At 31.4% G+C, this 21,072-nt stretch overlaps 1 protein-coding gene across 2 annotated transcripts in view; it reads left to right on the top strand.

Annotated features, from left to right (window-relative positions):
* The window catches only part of Gel (Gelsolin), a 59,693-nt gene that overhangs the window by 5,111 nt on the left and 33,510 nt on the right, over positions 1–21,072 (top strand). Inside the window, exons 1-2 of one of the 2 annotated variants that reach the window (XM_067046507.1) lie at positions 5,896–5,975; positions 16,053–16,193. In XM_067046507.1, coding sequence (XP_066902608.1) covers positions 16,053–16,193 — 141 coding nt within the window. In that variant the 5' untranslated portion in view covers positions 5,896–5,975. Of the gene's footprint in view, positions 1–5,895; positions 5,976–16,052; positions 16,194–21,072 lie in introns of those variants that run through there. The other variant, XM_014436651.3, reaches the window with a different exon arrangement.

Here is a 21,072-nt window from a genome sequence, read left to right as displayed (position 1 = left end):
TTAAGGTTTATTAATATTTTTATGTATACACATGATGATAGTCAAAAACAATTTTAGTGATGCAGTTATGAAAATTCCTAGTTACACCATTAATTGTTGTAGACTGGGTAAGAGACACAAAAATAGCAGCATAAATTAATAACAACATTAAACAAGAAATAACACATTAAATAATATAGGAACACAGTGATTTTCTACAACATATGTAGTTATCAAAACTTGTTTGATTAATGAATACCTGAGTTTGCTTTAGCAAGAAAGGTCCTGGGTTTTGTGGAGATATGGTTTATACATGATAGTTTTGTCTCTTTTGGTCCCTTTTATCCAATCAAAGAAACAAAGTTAAATTAAAAAGAGGTAATTTAGAAAATATATATTGAACCACAGGCTCTATACAGATTCATGCCTTGATTTAACAACACCTTATCTAATATTTATACCACCTATCCAAATCTTCCTAATTTTCTTTTTTTTTTTTTCTAAATATTTACTACTTCTAATATTACGGTACTAAATCTATACCACTACAACCCACGAAAGGCAGGAGCTTTGTAAGAAAGTACTTTTACTAGCATACAACGGCTATGCTAGGAGGTGATTTGGTCAGAATCACGCTCGACTGTCACTTTATGAGGCTCAGTGGACCCTGGAAGACTCCCGAACCCACAGAGTTGACTCATAGCTAGAGCAGCAGAATAAATAGTTATCTGCCACAGTCGGATTTGAACCCGGGTTCTTGAAGCTAGTAGCACACCTTACCACTGAGTTACCTCACTCCTTTGTAATTGATACATTGTTAATATAATTATTATAATATATATATAAATTTTTAAGATGTGCGCAATGCTCCAAAAAAATGTTATAGTAATATTCATTGATTATGAAAAGATTCTGATTTCTTCCTTTAGTTTTGATACCATAAAAAATAAGGAGAACTATATTATTATGTGAACTCTGAGATCAGTGTAGCATATAAAAAATGTATGGATAGAGTAAGCTATTTGTAACTTAAATGACAAAAACCATGGGTGATTTCTGTTATATATAATATATTACAGTTTGTGGTGGGTTTAATTTCTTCATTTAATAAGTTATTTCTAGGATTATTATTAAAATAATGAGCCAGGTGGGCATTATTTTTTTTAAATAACGAACAGAATTTCAGAAATAACTGTTTCAAAATATGTGTCTTTATTTCAACGAATAATTATTGAATGAATATCTGTTTCAAGAAATAACTTCAGGTAGTTGATTCTGATTGTTGGGGTTGTTAAATTATAATTTAATGAATGGTTATTATTTCGATAATATTTATTCCGTGAAATAACTCTTTAATGTATTGGGATAAATACATTATCTAAACTGTTGTCCGGTCAAGTTTATAGACACAGGTGAAGTATCCCGCAAACTATGACATCATATCGCCATCTGTTGTCAAATACTGCGTTCTTATCAGTTAGTCCGTTTATCAGGGTTTTAAAAAATAATATTTTTGGAACCGATGATAGTAGATAATTCTAGTTTTCACCTAAATGTTTTGTAAGATATGTGGATTGATAATAAAATAAAAAGGCAAAATTTCAAACAATAAATTTTTATTTCTCTATTGCTATAAAAACTCGTATTTTAGGTTTTCTTGAGGTTCAGGTAGCGAATATCAGCTGTTTCTTCCCAAAATACTAAAATTTAGAAAAAACTTGTACCTTATAATTGCGATCAGACGTTCGGCTGTCTTAACTGCTGTTTGTTTCTCCATTTTCTCCTTTATTTCTACAATCAAATTCTTTCATTTTACATATTTATGCATTTTTTGTAACTGTAAACAGTGTAAAATGGTTAATTATTTCAAATAAACAAAATTAAGGGTAATTTAGAATTTTTTTTTAATTTGTCATTTAAACCCACTCAGACTGTTTCAATCAGGATAAGAACTATCTGACATTAATTATCCACACGCCAAGTTTAAGCAAAATCGTTACAGCTATTTTGGAAAAAATCTATTCTATAAAGTAGTTCTTCAGGTTGGTCGATTTTGTCGAAAAAGTTGCTGTCACATCTCAGGTATATACCCACCTTAAATATTTAATTTCAGTTTTATGCTATATTTTGTTTTTGAGATATGAACGAAAGCATAAGTGTAACGAATAGAAAAGCAGGTCTTTTAAGCTTCACTTTTTTTTTAAGTAGATCAGTTTACAAAATTTAATTTTATGCCTTTGTCTTCACTACTGTAATATTCGAAATGAATAATATTCTCCTATGCAAGGAGACGTTCGAAGTCTAAACCTGTCAAAAACAATTCCCTCCAGTGTTTCAACACGGCACCCCTGATTTAATATGCCACATATACCCCAAAGCCCAAAAATAAAGGCACTTCAGCTCAAAGGGGGAGCTTCTCTTGAACTAAAAACAGTCAAGAATGCAGTGTTCAATTTATATGCGTTGGTCGGTGTTTCTATTTATCCAATAACTTTCTGTGTATCTCCAAGAACAAGAGTAATATAAACTTTAATGTTATCTGCAAAAATATGTACCGCTGTAATTTATTGTTGGCATATAAAATTGAGTAAAGGATTTAGTACTGCTTGATTTAAAGGGGTTTCTCGCACTAATTTATTTAAAGCCGGATAGTTTTCCCGGATTGCAACTTTTATTACAGTAATCTTCGTGTTTAGTCTGAACGAATTTGAAAAATAAATGATGTTTGCCAAGTTCATTTCTGTAATGTATATATCGAAGGCTTACTTCTTTAACATTTAATTATATTTTTCGTAAAACTAGTGAAAATTTACTTAACACCTCTATGAAGTAAGCTTTCTATTTATGAACTTCTCTGTCACATTATAATCCATGTCTTCTAGAATATTTTTTTTAATTAAGCCATATTTTATACATTATAAATTGAGGTGTATCTTGTCCTGGGTAGAGAAACTACCCACTAGTATAACTCTAAAAACATTTTACAATATAAGGTCACGAGGCCATCTTCTTTTCAGGCGCCTCGGAGGATTGTCAGGAATGGAAAATATGTAGGAGGTAGGAATTTACGGAGTTTGTAAAGCAGTCTCGGATGGTCGAAATTAACCAAATTAAAATTGCCCTACAGTTAGAATCATATTGATTAAAATCCACAGCTATCTCACGCATAGACAATATGGGGAATGTTATATTATTATGTTTCCGGTTTTTCCACTCCTAAAATTGCAGTTAGTGGATAAAATATTGTTTATTTTGGCGAATTATAGTAAGGAACCATCTCTTGTTTTTAAACACTGATATAATGTTTATAAAATTAATCTGTAGACATTAATCTTTCATTTCGCTGCCATATCCTTAATTTTATTGTTCAATATTCAGGTGTTCGTACTATTTTTTTTTTGTTATCGAAAGATTACTTTTTATATTCTTATAAGGATTTAAATTTTACCATAACATTTCTAAAGCATTTGTAATCAGTTTTCGTGATGATTCAGTGAATTAAAGTTCTCTTTGATGAAGGGAATGAATCCCCTGAGAGTTCCAAAACTAACTTCGATGACGTTGAATTAAATATTTTTCAGAAAAATTTTATGAAAAATTATTAACCCTTGTCAACATGGTAGAATCTCCACATATATAACGGGTGGGTGTGTACATGAATTTTTTATCTTGTAGGATCTTAGATATTGTTTTACAAGAGGCAGTGAATCTTGACCTAGGTCAGTGCTACGAAGTGATGCTTTCCTCACGCTCAACTGTTGGACTCAACATTATTGAAAGTATTCTGAAGCCAAGAGTCCGTTTGCGGTTGATCCAACAAATAATAAATTACTATCATTGCCAAAATTCAAACGACTGCAATTTCAGTTCCTTACCGGAGCTTATTCAATATTATTAAATGCTTTACGTCCTTTATTTAAAACCGTAATATCTAAGTAACGTGTAAAATGTCAGGATGTTTTTAAAACCTAAGTGTTTATATACATAGTTACGTACCTGAATACATGTTCACCGTTCTTATTTCTACAATTTTTGTAATTTTGATTTTATTTTTGCTAGATCACAACAGCAGTATGTAGACTATCTTTTCAGACTATTGTTATATTTGGAATTTCCAAAAAGAGGTGGAAAAATTTTATTACAGAAAAATAATATTTATAAATTTAATGTTGAACTCAAAATTTAAACATTGTACCAAGAGAACAGAACCCGATACATACCCCAATTTTAAAATATTAGTTAAAATTATTTGTATAAAATTCTGGGATATACAAAAAACTTTTTTCGTTTATTTTTTATTGTTTATTTTATACACTAATAAAATTCGGGACGAATTTTAAAATATTTTATCATATTGAAATTCGGACATAGGAATTTGGATATAGAAATTTCTATATAATATTTTTATATTATATAGAAATACGGACCGAAAAAGGATGAATTAACGGGAGAATTTAGAAGATTACACAACGCTGAATTAAGGGACCTACACCCGGTAAATATAATTCAAGTTATAGCATTGCGGCGTATAAGATAGGCGTGTTAGGTTGTAGGGCTTAGTAATGAGTGAATCCCTAAATTGTTAATGAACACCGAACCAACGGGTGTCCGAGGGGTAGACCGCAACGTAGATGGGAGGATTGTGTTAAAACTGATTTAGTGGAATTAAGTTTGGAGGGGCATCACTGGAAGGATGTGTGCAGAGGGCGTTTGGTGGTATCGGCATCGAACCTTTGGGTTCGTTAGGCCTTCATTATTATTATTATTATTATTATTATATACTAATAAAATTAATAAAACCTTCTAACTTGGATCTGGATACCGATCTTCTGAATACGTGGTATAATTTCGCCTCTGATTATATGAAATATACAGTAATATTTTTAATTGTGGGACATGTACATAACATTTGCCATTATTAATTTTTATGAATGATTCTTAATTTATTATTCTTGTACATAAGTACGATATACATATATAAAACATTGATTGTACTTGTTAAAATTATTTGTTTGAGGGTCACTTAAAAAATAAATGAATTTATTATTATTATCATTTCATCTTCATTTTGACTAAATTTTAGGAAAATGTCTACATTTAGGATAAATCAAGGTACTATCGTCGATTTTACTTACTTAAAAATTCCCTTACAATTCTGTAGGTGTTAATCAGATCTTCCTTTTGTGCCAATTTTAAGTTTTTAACCAAGCACGAGATCCTCTGTACCTTACTTTTTAAAATTAACGGGTTACAGAAATGGGAGCATCCCTGGAAGAAGTGTGTAGAGTTACAAGGAGACTGTTGACAAATAAAAAAAAAAACAAATTCAGAATAAATGTCATGTATTTATGTTAGATCGGAAACTTTTCAGACCACCCTCGTATATCAATAGTTATGGCCATTTTGTTTCTTTTGTGAATAACCAAAATTTCCAGGCGGTTATGCAGTACTGTTGTCTGTTATTATTTGTTCATACCAATAAACCTTTATGTTGGAAATTTACAAAGGTTTATCTGGAGTACTTTGACAGTAACATTTTCAAACATTTTCTTTGGTGTTATACTTTGACCACATCATTATGCCTCATCAAGAAGTCTGTCTCTGCTTATGACCCACACCTATTCAAAACATGCTTTATATTATTATTATATAAGTATATACAATATAAATTATGAATTCAGTACTAGTTTAGGATTTTTCTAAGGAATCTGATCATTTAAATTTAGTCATCACAAGTTAGTTATTAATTAGCTGATCTTGTTAATTTTTCGTGTTTATCAAACTTTTTATTTATGAGCTAATTGATTTAATGAATATTCATCACAAACAAAAACAATTAACGATCCAGCCAGCAACTGTACAAAGAGTCTGTTTAAACCTCTCCCCACCATCTCATTGTAGGTAATGAAATCAATTTCAATTAGGTACGAACATGTTCGCACTCCAGTTCAATCAGTTCCAGGGCTCTACGTTGTTCAGGAGTGAGGCTTATAAAAGTGAGTTCTAGTTCTTTGAGTTTCTATGCAGTGTTATCGAACAGTTTTTTATTAGGGGGAGTAACTCATAATAACATCATTGATAAATGATATTCATTCATTCGAGTAATTAAATAATTACTGCATTTAACATACGCTTAATAGTGATTAGACAGTAATATTATTTATAGCATTCAGATTTGTTCTACTGAACAATCATTGAAGGATAAAACCTTATTGGATTTTACTTTCAATAATCTCTGTGATATTTTATTTTTTATGTTAAGTAATTCTCCGACAAGCATCCGTGAAAGAAAATTTTTCACTCACTTACCCGATAATCTGATTAAAAACGGACATCTTTTTCGAAGAAATCTACGTGATTAACTCATAGACACTTTCTATATAACTTAAACACTTCCAGAAAATCATCGTTCTGTATTTCGTCTCATTTATCGTTTTGTAGGTCAAAAATTGGACTATTGCTGGAAATTTTATTCAATTTCGAGGATCATTCCAGTTAACCAGTGACTATGGTACCAAGTATATAGAAAATTGGCGGCGTAGTATCGGATAAAAGCCATAGACAATTTTTTATTATTTGATTTTTTTGGTTATACTTATTGTGAAACTTAAAACCACAAATTTTGAGAGAGGGATTTGAATATTTGTATTTACATTCACTGAATGTCAATGTGTACACACACTTTTGTACTTCATACTGAATGGTGTGTTCACACTCTGATGTACTTCATACATACACTGAATGCAGTGTTCACACACTGGTATAGTTCATACTGGATGCAGTGTACACACACTGGTATAGTTCATACATACACTGGATGCTGTGTACACACACTGATTTACTCCATACACACTGAATGCTGTGCAAACACACTGATGTGCTTCTTACATGCACTGATTTTATAATTCACTAAATTGCCTTGTTTCATAATTACTAAATGTCTCTTAATGCCGTCAATACTTGGCTATTCTGGAATTGTTTGTACGTCCGTATTTTATGAATAGTATATGTTATAGAGGAGTTGAACGCCCTGATGGGGAATAAAATTGGCCTCCACACCCGGAGTAAAGGGGTTCCACTATAGAGGGGTTCAAGAACATTATATTTATACATTTTTAGCCAGGAACTTATTAAAATTGTCCGATAAGACAGGTTTCGGTTAAAAGAACTTCCACTCTATATAACACACTCGTACGTTTCCAAACCAAAATCCATTAGGAAATTAGAAATCCTTTATTTATTCATATATATAAAGGAATCATAGAATTATTTTTTTAATTTTAATGTTCTATTTAACAAAGGATTAAATATCCTTTCTTTTTTTTAAGTTCAGTGGTAGGACAATACGTTACTTTGCTTATAGGCCAATAATAGTAGACAAAATGAGGCCAGCAGTGCTTGAATGATAATTCAGTGAAGCAGGAAATCGTTTTAATTTATATATTCTATGTCTGATAAGACGAATCTAAGTTTGTGAAGATTTCTGGTCTCGGCACGAAACGGAATTTTCATTAAAAAATCAGTTTCATTTATTAGAGGTAGAACGTACAAATTAAAACGATTTCCAGTTTCACCTGATTTTCCACCAATAAAAATCCTCATTAAATAAAAATAAAATTTGTTTGCAAAATTGTGACTTTTATCTCTTGGTTTCTCACCCCTCCCGAATATTTCGTAGTCATTTACTTTTTCAAGTATTTATTACTGTTACACCGTTTTTCACCCCGATGTTATAAAAATATTGTATTTATTCCTACAATATAGTATTTATCCCATCCAAAAAAATTGATCAACGGGATTCTGCTTTAAGTATGACGTTTTATGTCTCCTCTCAAATAATAGAGTTTTATACGTTTGTAATGCTGTGGCAAATCCGTACTGGCGCAAGGGCGTACCGGGGTTTATTGTTCACATCCAGGCTAAACTTTGGTTTGAATTTGTGGCCGAACCATGTTTGTGTTTTTTAGAAAAATCAATGTTGGTTTGGCCAAGCATATATATACATGTTTAGAGCATTATATGTATGGATAATTAAATTAATAAATATCTGATAAAAATTCTAGAACGAAAGTTGATTTTATGGTTATCTTGTACCATTTCTGTGATTTTGTATCACCTACCACCTACTTCCCCGGAATTTATTTTTACGTCTTCTTTCATTTCACCTACTTTTATTTTGTCCTTTTATGTAATGAAATTGTTTAAATCGAAGATAATAGCCTAAGCAAGTTCGACGTCCATCACGTTCCATCTCTGCTACATAAAAGCACTAGAATACTTTCTTTTTTGGAAGTATGAGGGTATCTATATATGTGTATAAGATGATCAAGATTATCGAAAAACTCGCCTTAATATTTTTTTTTATATGAGACAAAGCAATAAAAGAGAGTGGTATAAGAAAAAATAATGCTTGGTAACCAAAGCAATAGAGAGAGAAAAAGAGTTAATGATATTGCTCAATAGAGGTTCATGCATTAGCCATGGAGAGTAACCGGCAAGAATGGTATCCGCAGGACGTCACAACTGGGTCGCGGGGCCTTGAGCGATGAACAGTGATTCAGTTTAGCTTGTTATCACCTTGGTCCTCTGTGAAAAAAATTAACTCAGTAAATGGAAATTTTACACCTCCCTGGAGGAGACTGAATATCTCCTCCGCCATAATCCTACTCTCCTTCAAAGAAAAAGTAAAGCTAAAACAGTCAGTCCCACGAAAGGTAGATCTACGTTTCTATTAGGTTAATAGGAATATCCGCTATTGAAATCTAAACTGAAACAGAAGGCACATAAAGCCTGCTTTTTTTGGCTTCACCTTTTCTGCCACTTATCCCCTCCATTACACTCTTTCCTCCAAGTATCTCTTTAACGATCCTATGACTGAAATGGGCCTAAACCCAGGAAGTGGTGTAGAAATGAGTAAACTATCGACACCAAACCCCAGACATTTTCCTGAAGCTTCATTAGGGGTATTCATGATATCGTAGTAAATGTAAAATGTTTTACCATGTTAAATGTTACAAGTATAGGACTGTGAGCAGCCCTATTTAAAGTCATGTTGAATGTTAAATGCATAAGTATCCATAATAGCGGATTTTCTGAGCAACTTGATTTATAACCTTTCCTTCCAAAACTTCATGTTATTGTTTACTCCTAAGTCTTGATTAACGTAATTTATTACAACATGCCTTAATTAGTGGAAAAGTGGAACGTTTGGCTACTGAGTGCCTTGTTGATCTTCTAATTTGTGAGGAAGAGGATCAAGATGAGCTAATTGACAACTGTCATTACATTATTATTATTGTCATATATTGCTTTCTCAGTTATAAAAACATCCAAAACAATATTAAGGCACAAAAAAACTACGAGCAAGTAACCTAACATGACGATAAACAAAATGTGGTGCTCATGTGGTCTGTTGCGTGAGTCATTCTCCATTTAGCAGACAACTAACAGATTCTCAACCATGTTATTTATATCGTTTTAACATGATACAAGAAAGAAATATTTCCCCATTTAACATATTTTTTTCCTTTTAACACGCTTTAATATGTTAAACTAATGATCATGAATACCCCTGTTAATAAAAACCTAAAATAAAGTATAAAAAAAAAGTAGGTTTTTAGCATTTAAAGGTGTGAATATATTCAAACAAATTAGTTCTTGTAAATAGGAATACGAATATATTCATGTTCAGACCTTTAAATACGAATATGTTACGAATGTAATACATTTGTATTCGGACAGTCTTTGACCATGTGTAGCCTTCGGCACTTTAAGGACCATTCAGATCTGAAAAATCTGCGCTCTACAATATCGGGGGGTCTGAACAATTTTTTAGAAGTTTTTAACATTTCTTATTGTTTCAATATAAAGACAGTGCCATTATAAAAGAAGCTAAACTTCAATTTGAAACTGGTTAATATACATAATGAAAATGGTTTCATTGTTAATTTTGCGCCCGTGGCGAGGGCCCATCCCGCCTCTATCAAGCTACGGCCCTCTATGAAAGAACTTAATTTCTCAAAAGCTTTAAGTTATCAATACAAATAAACAATTTAATAGTCTAGTACTAATTAATAAAGTAATAAAATTATTAATTTATATAATATGAAATGCAACTAACATTAAAAAAATAAATAAATGTTAAACGTTTTCAAGAGGTTATGATTTTTGATAACCAAATCATGAAATGCTTTGTCGAAGTGTATTTCTTTGATTACATCTCTTTTTATGGGCGTCAGTGATAAAACTGCTTAATCTAGATTGAAGCTATTGTACCTTTCAGTTTGTTCTTAATTCATTAATAAAGGAGTCAGAGGGCTTAATTACCCAAAATTCACTAGTGTCAAACCTTGCATTCTCTTTCTTTTTCTGACAAACATCGAGAAACCTGAAAAGGAAATGTAGAAATTGTATTGAAGTGGTACCAATAGGTAGTTTCGTCACGAATCTTTCATGTCATTATACTTTGTTGGGTTTACTTATTGTATTTTATAGTCTAAATACAGTTGTTTAAATAAATAAAGGGAAAAAACAGCTTTGAATTTCTTGGATATTAAGGTCTCTTGTATTGTTATCCGGGCAGTACATTTTGGAAATACTATAGATTCGAAGATCGCGTGCTCGGGAATACGTAATTTTCTTATAGGTATATTGTGTTATGTAAAATTATCGATTTTAAGATTGCATGTCTTAATGAAAAGGTTTTAAGTAATGCACCGTCCACTAAAATTATATTTAGTAATATTTTAGTATTTTCCTACCTGGGAAAAAATTGCCATTTAATCGCGTCACGTAACAGTGATGGGTATCTCCGCACTACAACCTTGGCTGATTCACTCTTTGAGTAACTTTCCTTTCTATTTATAAACTAAAAGTGCTCTTATTTATTTTGTGTGTTTCTAACATTACAAAAAAAAAATGCGCTCATGAAACAAATTCTCAGTAGATTCCCAGACATTGTTTATTTTAGCCTGCAATGTTTTGAAAGAGGTTGGGTTTAAAGACCTCTAATTGAAATTTAATCCAATTAGCAATTTCGATATTTAGTACTTACTTAAAAATAATTTAGTGTTGTCTTGTAGACGGGTCCAGAGCTTCGTAATCCATGGAACCCTAATTCTTATATCGATAGCATTGGTTAAGCAATGACCAATTTTAACCATTTCTTCAACCAATAAAACAGCTTGTTACAAGTTTGCTTGGTTGTTAGTGTTCACAATCGCGCTTTGTGCTTTCAGTAGTTGCCCTGACCATTAGTCCTTGACTATCTCTGTCCGCTGAACATCCATTTTCCATGATAATATATGTTCCTACTTGGTGAAAGACGGCTCTGGAAGTAATATAAATATAATTCTATGAATCTTTTTTTGCTGCTACATTGCTAAGTGTTTTTACTGTCAATACACTCATCAATTACCAAATATGATATTTCTTTAAATTGCCTAAAAATGTTCTTGGTATAAAGGAGTTGTTATTCGCAAATGTCATCAACTTTTATTTATTTAACTCGTGTTATTATTTTTGGTACGAATGTTGTAATGAAAGTATATTGTTACATTGTAGGTTTAACTATAGTAACTAATATCGAGTGATCAATTTTCCGTAGACTTGACTAATGTTAGGACCCGTGATGAGCCTAATGGCCTGACATGGCGATGTACAGATCTACCTTGTCAGTCCGGCTATCAATCAGTCTTTTTGAAGGACAGTTAGAATGAACTGTTTTCTTTCCTGGCTTCGCGTAACTAACGCTTGTGCCGTTCTATGCATTTGCAAATTATTTAGACCATTCCAGTGCGCGGGTCGAAGCGGGCGGTGCATCGGGAAAGCAAGGGCAAGGAAGGTCAGGGAACTCAAGGCCGACCGATTATGGTCTTTCCCAACCTCAGCTTATTTCTAGTCTGGATGAGGAGTTCAAATCTCGATTGTTCTAGTGGCGGCCTAGGCCTAGGTTTCGAGTTAATAATTTGAATATATTTGTGGCCAACAACTCTTTATATAGTGATTTATTTCTGAGGAATACCTCAATTAAATAAAAATTAAAATAAAAACTGTAAAATTTTGAAGTTAAAGGACAATGGCTTTGAAAAGGTTTTTTGTGGTACTTACTATATCGATAATTAACAGAACATTATCGAAATTACCCTATGTGTCAGATCTATAGAACTCTCTCTCCTGATTTAATTTTTTTCATATTTTTTACTATTAAATTCTTATATAACGTAATTATTTCAACTAGCATATTGTTTATTAATATAATCAACTATTATGTTAATAACCCTAAGGGTTCTATTTTCTTAAGTGTCCGAAACCCCATTTGGTTAAAGACGGCTTGAATATGACTTCAGGGCCCTGTTTCATAATGAAAGCTAATAGTATAAGTTCATAGTACAAGTGTAGAAACTAGTGTAGTAATAATACTAATACTTATTTTTTTCATGATAGGGATGACTATTAGTGATATTACAGGAATTAAAAAATACTAAAGTACAAGTTACTATTGTACAAGTCAGTGTAATTGAATTAAGATAAATATACAAGACTAATAGTATTAGTTTGTACTTTATTATGAAACAGGGCCCAGATGTATTAATGTTCTATTGATATCTTTAAATATCTTGGAATATTTAAAGGACTCCACAGATATCTTTTATTGAATTGATCCGTTTTAAATCAATTATTCTAAATTTAAAATTTTAGACATTATTTGTTTACATTAGAGACTTTACTCAGGTCGTTAAAATATATTATTATCACAAGGTTATAACAAAATTCTTTATTTATATAAGTTAATCCCTTTCCGCCTGTGTTGTAAACAATACATATCTCTTATTTTCTATGTTATCTTTGTAAAAGTCCTACCCTATCGGTGGGTAGCATTCGTATGCTAATCACAATGATGCATTGTGTTCAGTCACGTGTGATTCCTCTTTAAATTAGTTTCGGCTTGAATCTTATATCTGGCCTAAACCCTTCTAAATATTTTAGCCATGTTACTTTTGCTCGGTATAAACTTTTTCGCAGTTTATACCTGGTTTATATCTCAACAAATCTCGTCATTTTCCTCCTCTCGATTTGTCATCAGCAGCCTTCCTGGTACTTAAGTGGGAGGATTTGCGTCACTATTGGGAAGTGCTTCCGAATCATTGGGCATACAAAATATACGAATCAGCTCAGCCTCTATTAATACTCATATTTATTAATTTTAAGGAACTTAAATTTCATTAAAAATTCTACATTAAAAAAGAACATCATTTAAAGTAGAGTAAATTTTCTAAGATCTTGGATATGAGCCAGATTAGTGCTTTTAACGTTTAGTAGTTTCTGATTCACAATGTTTTTTAAAAGTAACATTTCATAACGAAATAAAGAAAAATCAGTTGTTAGTGAATTTTTTATTTTGTGCAAATATATTTGTATTTTGGGGACCATTAGACATACAAATAAATATCCGTTAAAAATCAAAATAAAATTAGTTAAATGTACTATGAAATGGTTTATAATTATTATTTCCGTAGAAGTAGTTTCCATGAAATATGTTGAATAAGTTCCGATATTTTGAAAAAATATTTGATTTAGGGAATAATAATGTGCACTCAGGAGGGCTCCAGAACCCGGAGCTTAGGGCTCTACAGTATATCAAGTAATAATTATCTGTTTCAGCCGGATTCGAACCCGCGTTTATGAAATACTATATACTATACCTAGGAACTATTAGATGCACACATGTCTATTAGGGCCTCATATTTTGGAGAATTTAATCTGCTTTAAATAACGTTGTATCAAGTTTTTTTAGTGCTGCAGGTAGTTTTAAGGATATGGAAGCTCCAGATGAAATATTGGCGAAAATTTTAGGTTTTTCTGGAATAAACTAAACTTCAGGGGGCGTGTTTTTTAAATACTTTAATATTTATTTTGTTATCTATTTACCTTTACTGTCCAGGTAAAAACTGAACCATTTTCTGACTTTGGTTTTTACTTAATGTAACTGAAAAATGAATTTTATATATCTTGAAAACTATTTTCGCAAGTAGCATGATCTGATTGGTAGAATCTTACTTTTTTATAGGCAATACAATGAAGTTTTTGGAAAGTGCTATCATAGTTTTCATCCAATTAGGTCGATTTTATTACATTGGCTTTCGGACTAATGGTCCTAACTGAGAAAGTGATAGGGAAGCTCATATCGCGTGTTCCACTTCACTTTATTTCTGCTTTCTTAAGATGGAATCCTGGCATTCAACTAATAATAATAATTGTATATCGATGATTGACCGTGTGTAATAATAAAAGGGACATAGTCCGGGGCGGTCAAAGAAAAAACTCTATGAGTCATAGAACTATTCGAGACTATTAGAACTTAAAACTAATAGACTTCAGCCCTGCAGCATGGGGCGAAACGTTGTCTCACATTACACAGTTTATGACTATTATGACCCGGACCATTTTCTATTTATTTTATAATTATAATAATTTATTTATAGTACAATATATAGATTTGTGGGAAGTTTCGGGAATTCCTAAATGTGACTTAGCTCATCTATATATTTTGCGTTGCCATTTAAGTCTCGAAATATCACTTACGATACAATATGGTTTTGGTTTTCTTAAAAAGGAATGGCCTTTTTTTGAATAAGATTTATACCCGAAAGTTTTTTATACGTACTAAATAATATTAAATAAGTAAATTTATTTAGTAATTATTTAAAGAGTTTAAAATCTTGAAATAGAATTATAAAGTGCAAAACATGGGCATTGATGACCTCTGGGTTTTACGCCCTTAAGTCCCAACCAACAACAACAACTATAGTACAAGAGCCGGGAAGAAATAAAGGCAGTTATCTCACCCCAATTTTTGATTACTTTAATGAAAACTAGGTATAATTACTAGTCAAAATTGATGAGTCTGCCAAGTATAGGTAAGGGAATTAAAAAATGGCGACTGTTTCAAATCCTCAAAAAAAAACATTGATTTCTCATATCATAAAAACTACGAACAACACTATAAAATTAAGGAAATTTAACTTACTATAAAGTAGTTTATGACACTTATCTTCGTAGGGGTAGTAGTTTTTATGATATCATATGAATATAAATTTGGTAAATGAAAATTTGTCCGAATAACTATAAATCAATTTATTTTAGCAAATTTCATGTAAACTATTAATCCTACAAAGTTAAACATCATAAACTACTTTATAGCTCATTAATCTAGCTTTGATCTGTACGTCAAATGGTTATTGAGATATAAATTTTTCAAAATTAATTCACTAACTACTGATCTTTTAGTACGTCCCATACAACATTTTTATGAAATGTTGCTTTAAAAAAGCTATATCTCGAAAATTATTTAACGTAAATAACTCTATTAGAGCTCATATTTCAGCAAATGTACTCTTCTTTAAATGATGTTTTCTTATGTTATTCCTACTTTTTAAGATACAGAGCTCCGAATGAAAAATTAGTTTTTTTTATCGCTTTGAAACAGCCGCCATTTTATATTCCCCCTACCTATACTTGGCAGACTCATCAATTTAGACTATTAATTATTCATAGTTTTCATTAAAGTAATCAAAAATTGGAGGTGAGATAATTGCCTTTTTTCTCCTCTTGGGCTCTTGTACTACTACTTCCTATCTACTTTTCGACCTCTGTTTGTTCTTTTGAAAAGTCATCAGATCTTGCTTCAATCGCTCGATTAATTGAAAAATGCTCAGTCTCTCTCATCTTTTCTCCAGAGAGAAAATTCATTGTGAAACGTGTTTTGTTATATTAATCAAAATAATTTAAATATATTTTTTAATTTAATTTCTTCGTGAGTGTGAATTTTAGTTTCCCCTCTTATCAAACAACGGACAATTTTATTTATTATAAACAATTATATATATCAATCGTGGAATAATTTCAAGTAAGTTTTATCTTCGGCCAATAAGATAATCGTGTTTTCCAATAAAAGTGGGCCAAGTGCCAAATAAGTTGTTGTCATCATTGTTAAGTCGGAACTTCCCTGAAGTGAATAAGACTCATTGTGAAGAAAATAGCATCTAGATATAAAAACTCGGAAACTGTTGCAGATGGGGAGATTCAGTTCGGCACTAGCGCTCCTAGTGGTTGCGAGCGTGGCATTAGCAGCCAAGGCACCGACCAAGACGATCATGCATCCCGCCTTCAGCAGTGCCGGCCGCAAAGAGGGCATCGAGATATGGAGGATTGTGGTGAGTCATATATTTATTATACAATTATATTAAAAAATAAAAATTTAAGTAAATTTTTCAACATCATTTCTGTTGAAAAACATTTCAACAATTAATTTGTTGTTAAATTAATTAATTAATTGATAACGCTTTATTTTTTTTCAACTCCCAACTATACTAAGTTATAATGCTGTTTACGATCTTTTAGATAAGTTGAAATTGTGTTTATAATTTTTATTACTTTACTAAGGCCGTTGTCAATCCTGTTGTATTCATTTTCATTAATAATAGGCCAGTATTTTTATTTTTAAAATGTTCATGCATTAATAATCTAGGTTAGAATTCGTGGTCAATGTTTAAATATCGATAATGTACTTAATCATCAGCGATAATGTACTTTGTACATTGATTATGTGATAATGTAATTTGTACAGTGATAATTTATCACTAACTTTCGGAAAGATATAATTAAAGGTTCTCTCTTTTAGGGAAATTAGAATTTTTTAATTAGTTTTTTGACTGAACAGATTAAGATTTTATACTTAAATATGTTCTGTTAAAAAATTAACTTTTAAATATTAAAATAGAGAACATTTTGTTGTATCTTTCCTAAAGTTTCTGGAAATGTACTTTAGCACCACTGTGGAGCAAGCCGGAGGCCCCTCACCTCCAAATTCTTTCTTTAATAATAGGACCATTTAGAATGGACATTTCACAATTAATAAATAAACATTACAGGTAGCCTTAAAATATCAAAGGTAGAAAAATATAATACTCAATACGATTTATTCCCTTTTCACATAATAAAGCATTCACTAATTAATTGTTTTCTTTCTGTTTTAGAGGGATCGAAAAAAAAAAAAAAAAACCATCGATATGTTATTGTCGATTAATGAAATTATTGTCCTATGTATGCTTAGCAACAGAGTTGGGTAAAAATTATTTGACCTTACAATTCCAATTACTATAATTTCAAACTACGAAATGAAATTACAATTTTGTTTAGTGATTTCAACTACTCGATGAACCTCTGTGATTGTAGCAGTGGCCCGAAATTACAATTACTAGTTGAATAAAATTAATCGCAATTAATTAATAAGTTGTACTGTAATTATATATTGCAATTACCTTTTGCCCAGCTCTGCTTAGCAACACCTAAAATTGAGCCGGATTGAGGTGGGCCGTCTTTTAAACGAGGTGAATTTACTCTGAGACCCTTAAATTCAGAAATAATGTGTGCCCCAACACATTACACAGAATTTTATAAATTCTGACAACAAAAATAATACACTCCAAAAGACTCCTTAGAATGTAGATGTTCTACAGAAAAAGGAGAAAGTGCATTGTTTATAAATACGCCATTAAAATTTTGAAGGGGTTTTGAAAAAAAAAAAAATCTGAGACCCTTCAGATTACGGATGGGACTCTTCAAATTATTTTCTGATCAAACTTTGGGGTTCTTATCAATGTAGTTATTATTCATCATCAATCAATAATCAGTAATCAATCAAACAGCAAAATCTGAAATTTAACAAACTTAAAAAAACATTTATATATAAAAATCTAAAATTTACTTGAGATGCTTTCTTAGATTTCGTGTCCGAAAAATAATGATCTACTTCTTCAAAGCCAATTTTTGTTACTACATCAGTTTCTGTAGACATCGTTGATAAAAGCTGCTCAATGATGGTATCTTACTTTTTTATTAGTTTTATTTATCAAACACTGTCGAAGGAGCACAATGGATTCCCCGACTCTGGCTCAGTGTAAAAATGTCACTGGAGTCGAGGCTGGAAAAATATTTAGTTAAAATGTTGAAGACTATAACCTAAATAGACTACTTATTTTTTTTTACTAGCTATTTTTCAAACCACAATTATATTATATTGCTACTACAATTATATTGCTGACCTTAGTTATATTTATGCCAACGTTTCCAAAACTTCTTTCATTTGTCATTTTTTAATTAGTACATTACTAGAGAGAAGATCAGTGTTCAGAACTGGAATACGACCTCTGCTAGATTTCCATGAAGTTCTGAAAAGACCCAGAATTAAAAACCCTGGTTATGGCCCATTGTTCCTTTTAGCTGATTCCTCCAAAACTTTTGTTTTCCAATGTATGTAGTGGATCCAGAAAATGTCTTTGGTGGAAAAAAATAAATAAATACAAAAAAACCTTTATGAAGCGCTATATAATAACTTAGTAAAGAAAAAAAAATTGATTTACATGAAATCCAAACCGTGGTAAACGATGTCTGACAAGAAAATACTGCTAAGAAACTTGAGAAAATTGTCAGGTATCGAGGGAAATTTGAAACTGAACATTTTAGGATTTGATTTTGCCATACAATTTTTTAAAACATAAATGCACCATATAAAAACCTCCTATTTATCGAAGGATTCGGATTGTCTCCTTCATTGTCGTCATGGTCCGCTATCCCCAAGAAATGTTTCCATCCTCCATTGTTCTTCGGTTCTCAAGATAAAAGTTGGCAGGGTCTATTAGGTAATGTTTATGAATTAAATCTATTTTTTTTATTTATTTATTTTATACCAGATCAGCCTGGTATGCCGAGCCTTACATGGTTGATATAACCGTTACACTACATTTTTTTTTAAAGTTGATTATGATTATAACTTTGTTTTATAAACAACACGCTAGTTAAAATCATTAATTTATTTCATATTTTAAATGTAACAAACAAAATTGGAGGATTAAAATTAATTCCAATAAATCCCAACAAATCACATTTACCCCTCTTCGTAAACCAATGACCTCTCGTCCAACAGTATCCTTTAATAATACCCCACTTATTTCTGTCGAACAGATCCGTTACTTAGGAGTACATCTCGACAAACGACTAACATGGAATCCTCATACAAGACTGAAAAGACAGGAAACTGCTCGTCGATTTCGACTATTACAATATTTTTTATTACAATTTTACTAGACAAACGGTCTAAATTGCCAATCCATTACAAAAGACTGATCTACATGACTATAAGGCCTATCTGGACATACGGAGTTGAGCTATGGGGCTTCACTAAACCATCAAATTCCTCCCGAAATCAATCCTTACAGTCCAAAATTCTTCGTAAAATCCTTAACGCTCCTTACTTTGTCACAAATCACTTCATCCACCATGATCTCAATGTCCCATATGTTGCCGATTTGGCCAAAACCAGATACCATTCCTTCCATGGAAAACTTGCCAACCACCCAAATCCACTTGTTTCTAGCCTGGCTTCTCCTTCATTACCTAATAATCCTCCTAAGCGTCTGAAAAGAAGATGGCCTCGGGACCTTCTCTTCTAGAAATGTTATTGGAGTTCTATCAATGGGTAGATTTGTATCATGTCACATGTTTGTATCATGTCACTATCTCATCTACAGTAAATTTACTTGTTGTATATATGTTATACAGTTGTAAATAATAATAAATAAATGATTACAAAAAAAAAGTAACAAACATTAAAAAAAAATTAACAAAAGGTACATCAGTTTGTTGCAACATCAGTGATAGACTGAACATTTTTTCTTGAAGTAGTTCGTCCTTGGTTAGTTTTAATTTATAAAGCTTAAAAGTTTGGGGGGGAGGGTGCTATGGATCGCCCAGAGGGACGCCATAGTGATGAGAAAACATCCTGGTTAGTAGAGATGTTAATATACAACTTTCAAGTCCATTGACCTCTGATCTAGCAGTATTTATATCACCTAGTATTAGTAAATTTAAAACTTTTGATTAAAAGTTAAAATTTTACTTCAAATAAATTTTATTAATGATAAAATTTCTTTTATCTAATTTTTATAAACAGAGGATTGATTGAATCCGTTGCGGAAAACGATTCTATATATTTTAAGGAACAAAAAAAGAAATAAATACAATTCATTGCCGTACTTTATAGCCGGGACGGGATTTTACGAGGTCACATTTTATCTGGATGAATCGATAGGAGTCCAGGTCTCCTATAATGGGCCATCCAGATGTTCGTCACTTCTATCTATGCTCTCATATCTGGGAAATGTTTGATAATTTACTATTTCATGACTCAAAATTTTGTACATGTAGAAATTGTATATAATGAAAATGTATATGATTTTTAACACTTATAATGTCATAACAATTTTAACAGAGAAATTAAAAGAATTTTGGTGATATATGGGCGAAAATATCAAGTCACAGTTTTGAAAGCGTACATTAAATACACCTCTCTCTTTTAAAGCTTAAAGTGGATGGACAAAAAATATGAAATACTTATAATAGTAATATTTATGTGTATGTGTTGTTATGTATCTCTATTTGAGTGTATCTGTACGTTCAAATATATTTGTTTACTTGCTTATTTTGTTATTGTAATATAGACTAAATCCCATCAAGATTTTTAAAATTTTAACAAAACATAGGCGTTGATCCAAAATCAACGTTTGTAAACAGGAGCACAGAAAATACGTGGGTGAATTCACTGATAATTTAATTAATATAACCAGTGAGATGCAATAATAATTACAGATAGACTTTATAATAAAAGTGACTAATGCAATGGTATTACTTCGAGGTGGGTAGTGTTTTAAATTAATCTCACGCAACATCCTCATATTGTTAATTTTACATTGCGAGCGTGTATAGCGCTGCTGATAGTCATGCTTAGTCATCCAAAATTTACTAAAAGAGACATCAATGTGTTAATTTTCTTATAAAGAGAGAGAAAGAGGTCATTGGTTTTGTGAAAACGGGAAAACTGCGTATATAATTTTGATGTATTAATGAAGAACTTAATTATCAATGATAATCATTTTACGATGAAAGGAATATGGTCCGGGTGTGGTCAAAAAAACTCAAATAGTAGAAATATACTATTTTAATGAGCCAACGTTTCGCCCCACGTTGCAGGGCTTC

Source organism: Halyomorpha halys, unplaced genomic scaffold (genome assembly GCF_000696795.3).
Source record: "Halyomorpha halys isolate HHAL.00 unplaced genomic scaffold, Hhal_1.1 Scaffold51.1, whole genome shotgun sequence".
NCBI lineage: Eukaryota > Metazoa > Arthropoda > Insecta > Hemiptera > Pentatomidae > Halyomorpha > Halyomorpha halys.
The sequence above is the reverse complement of the archived record's forward strand: the minus strand, read 5'-3'. Positions and strand labels throughout refer to the sequence as shown.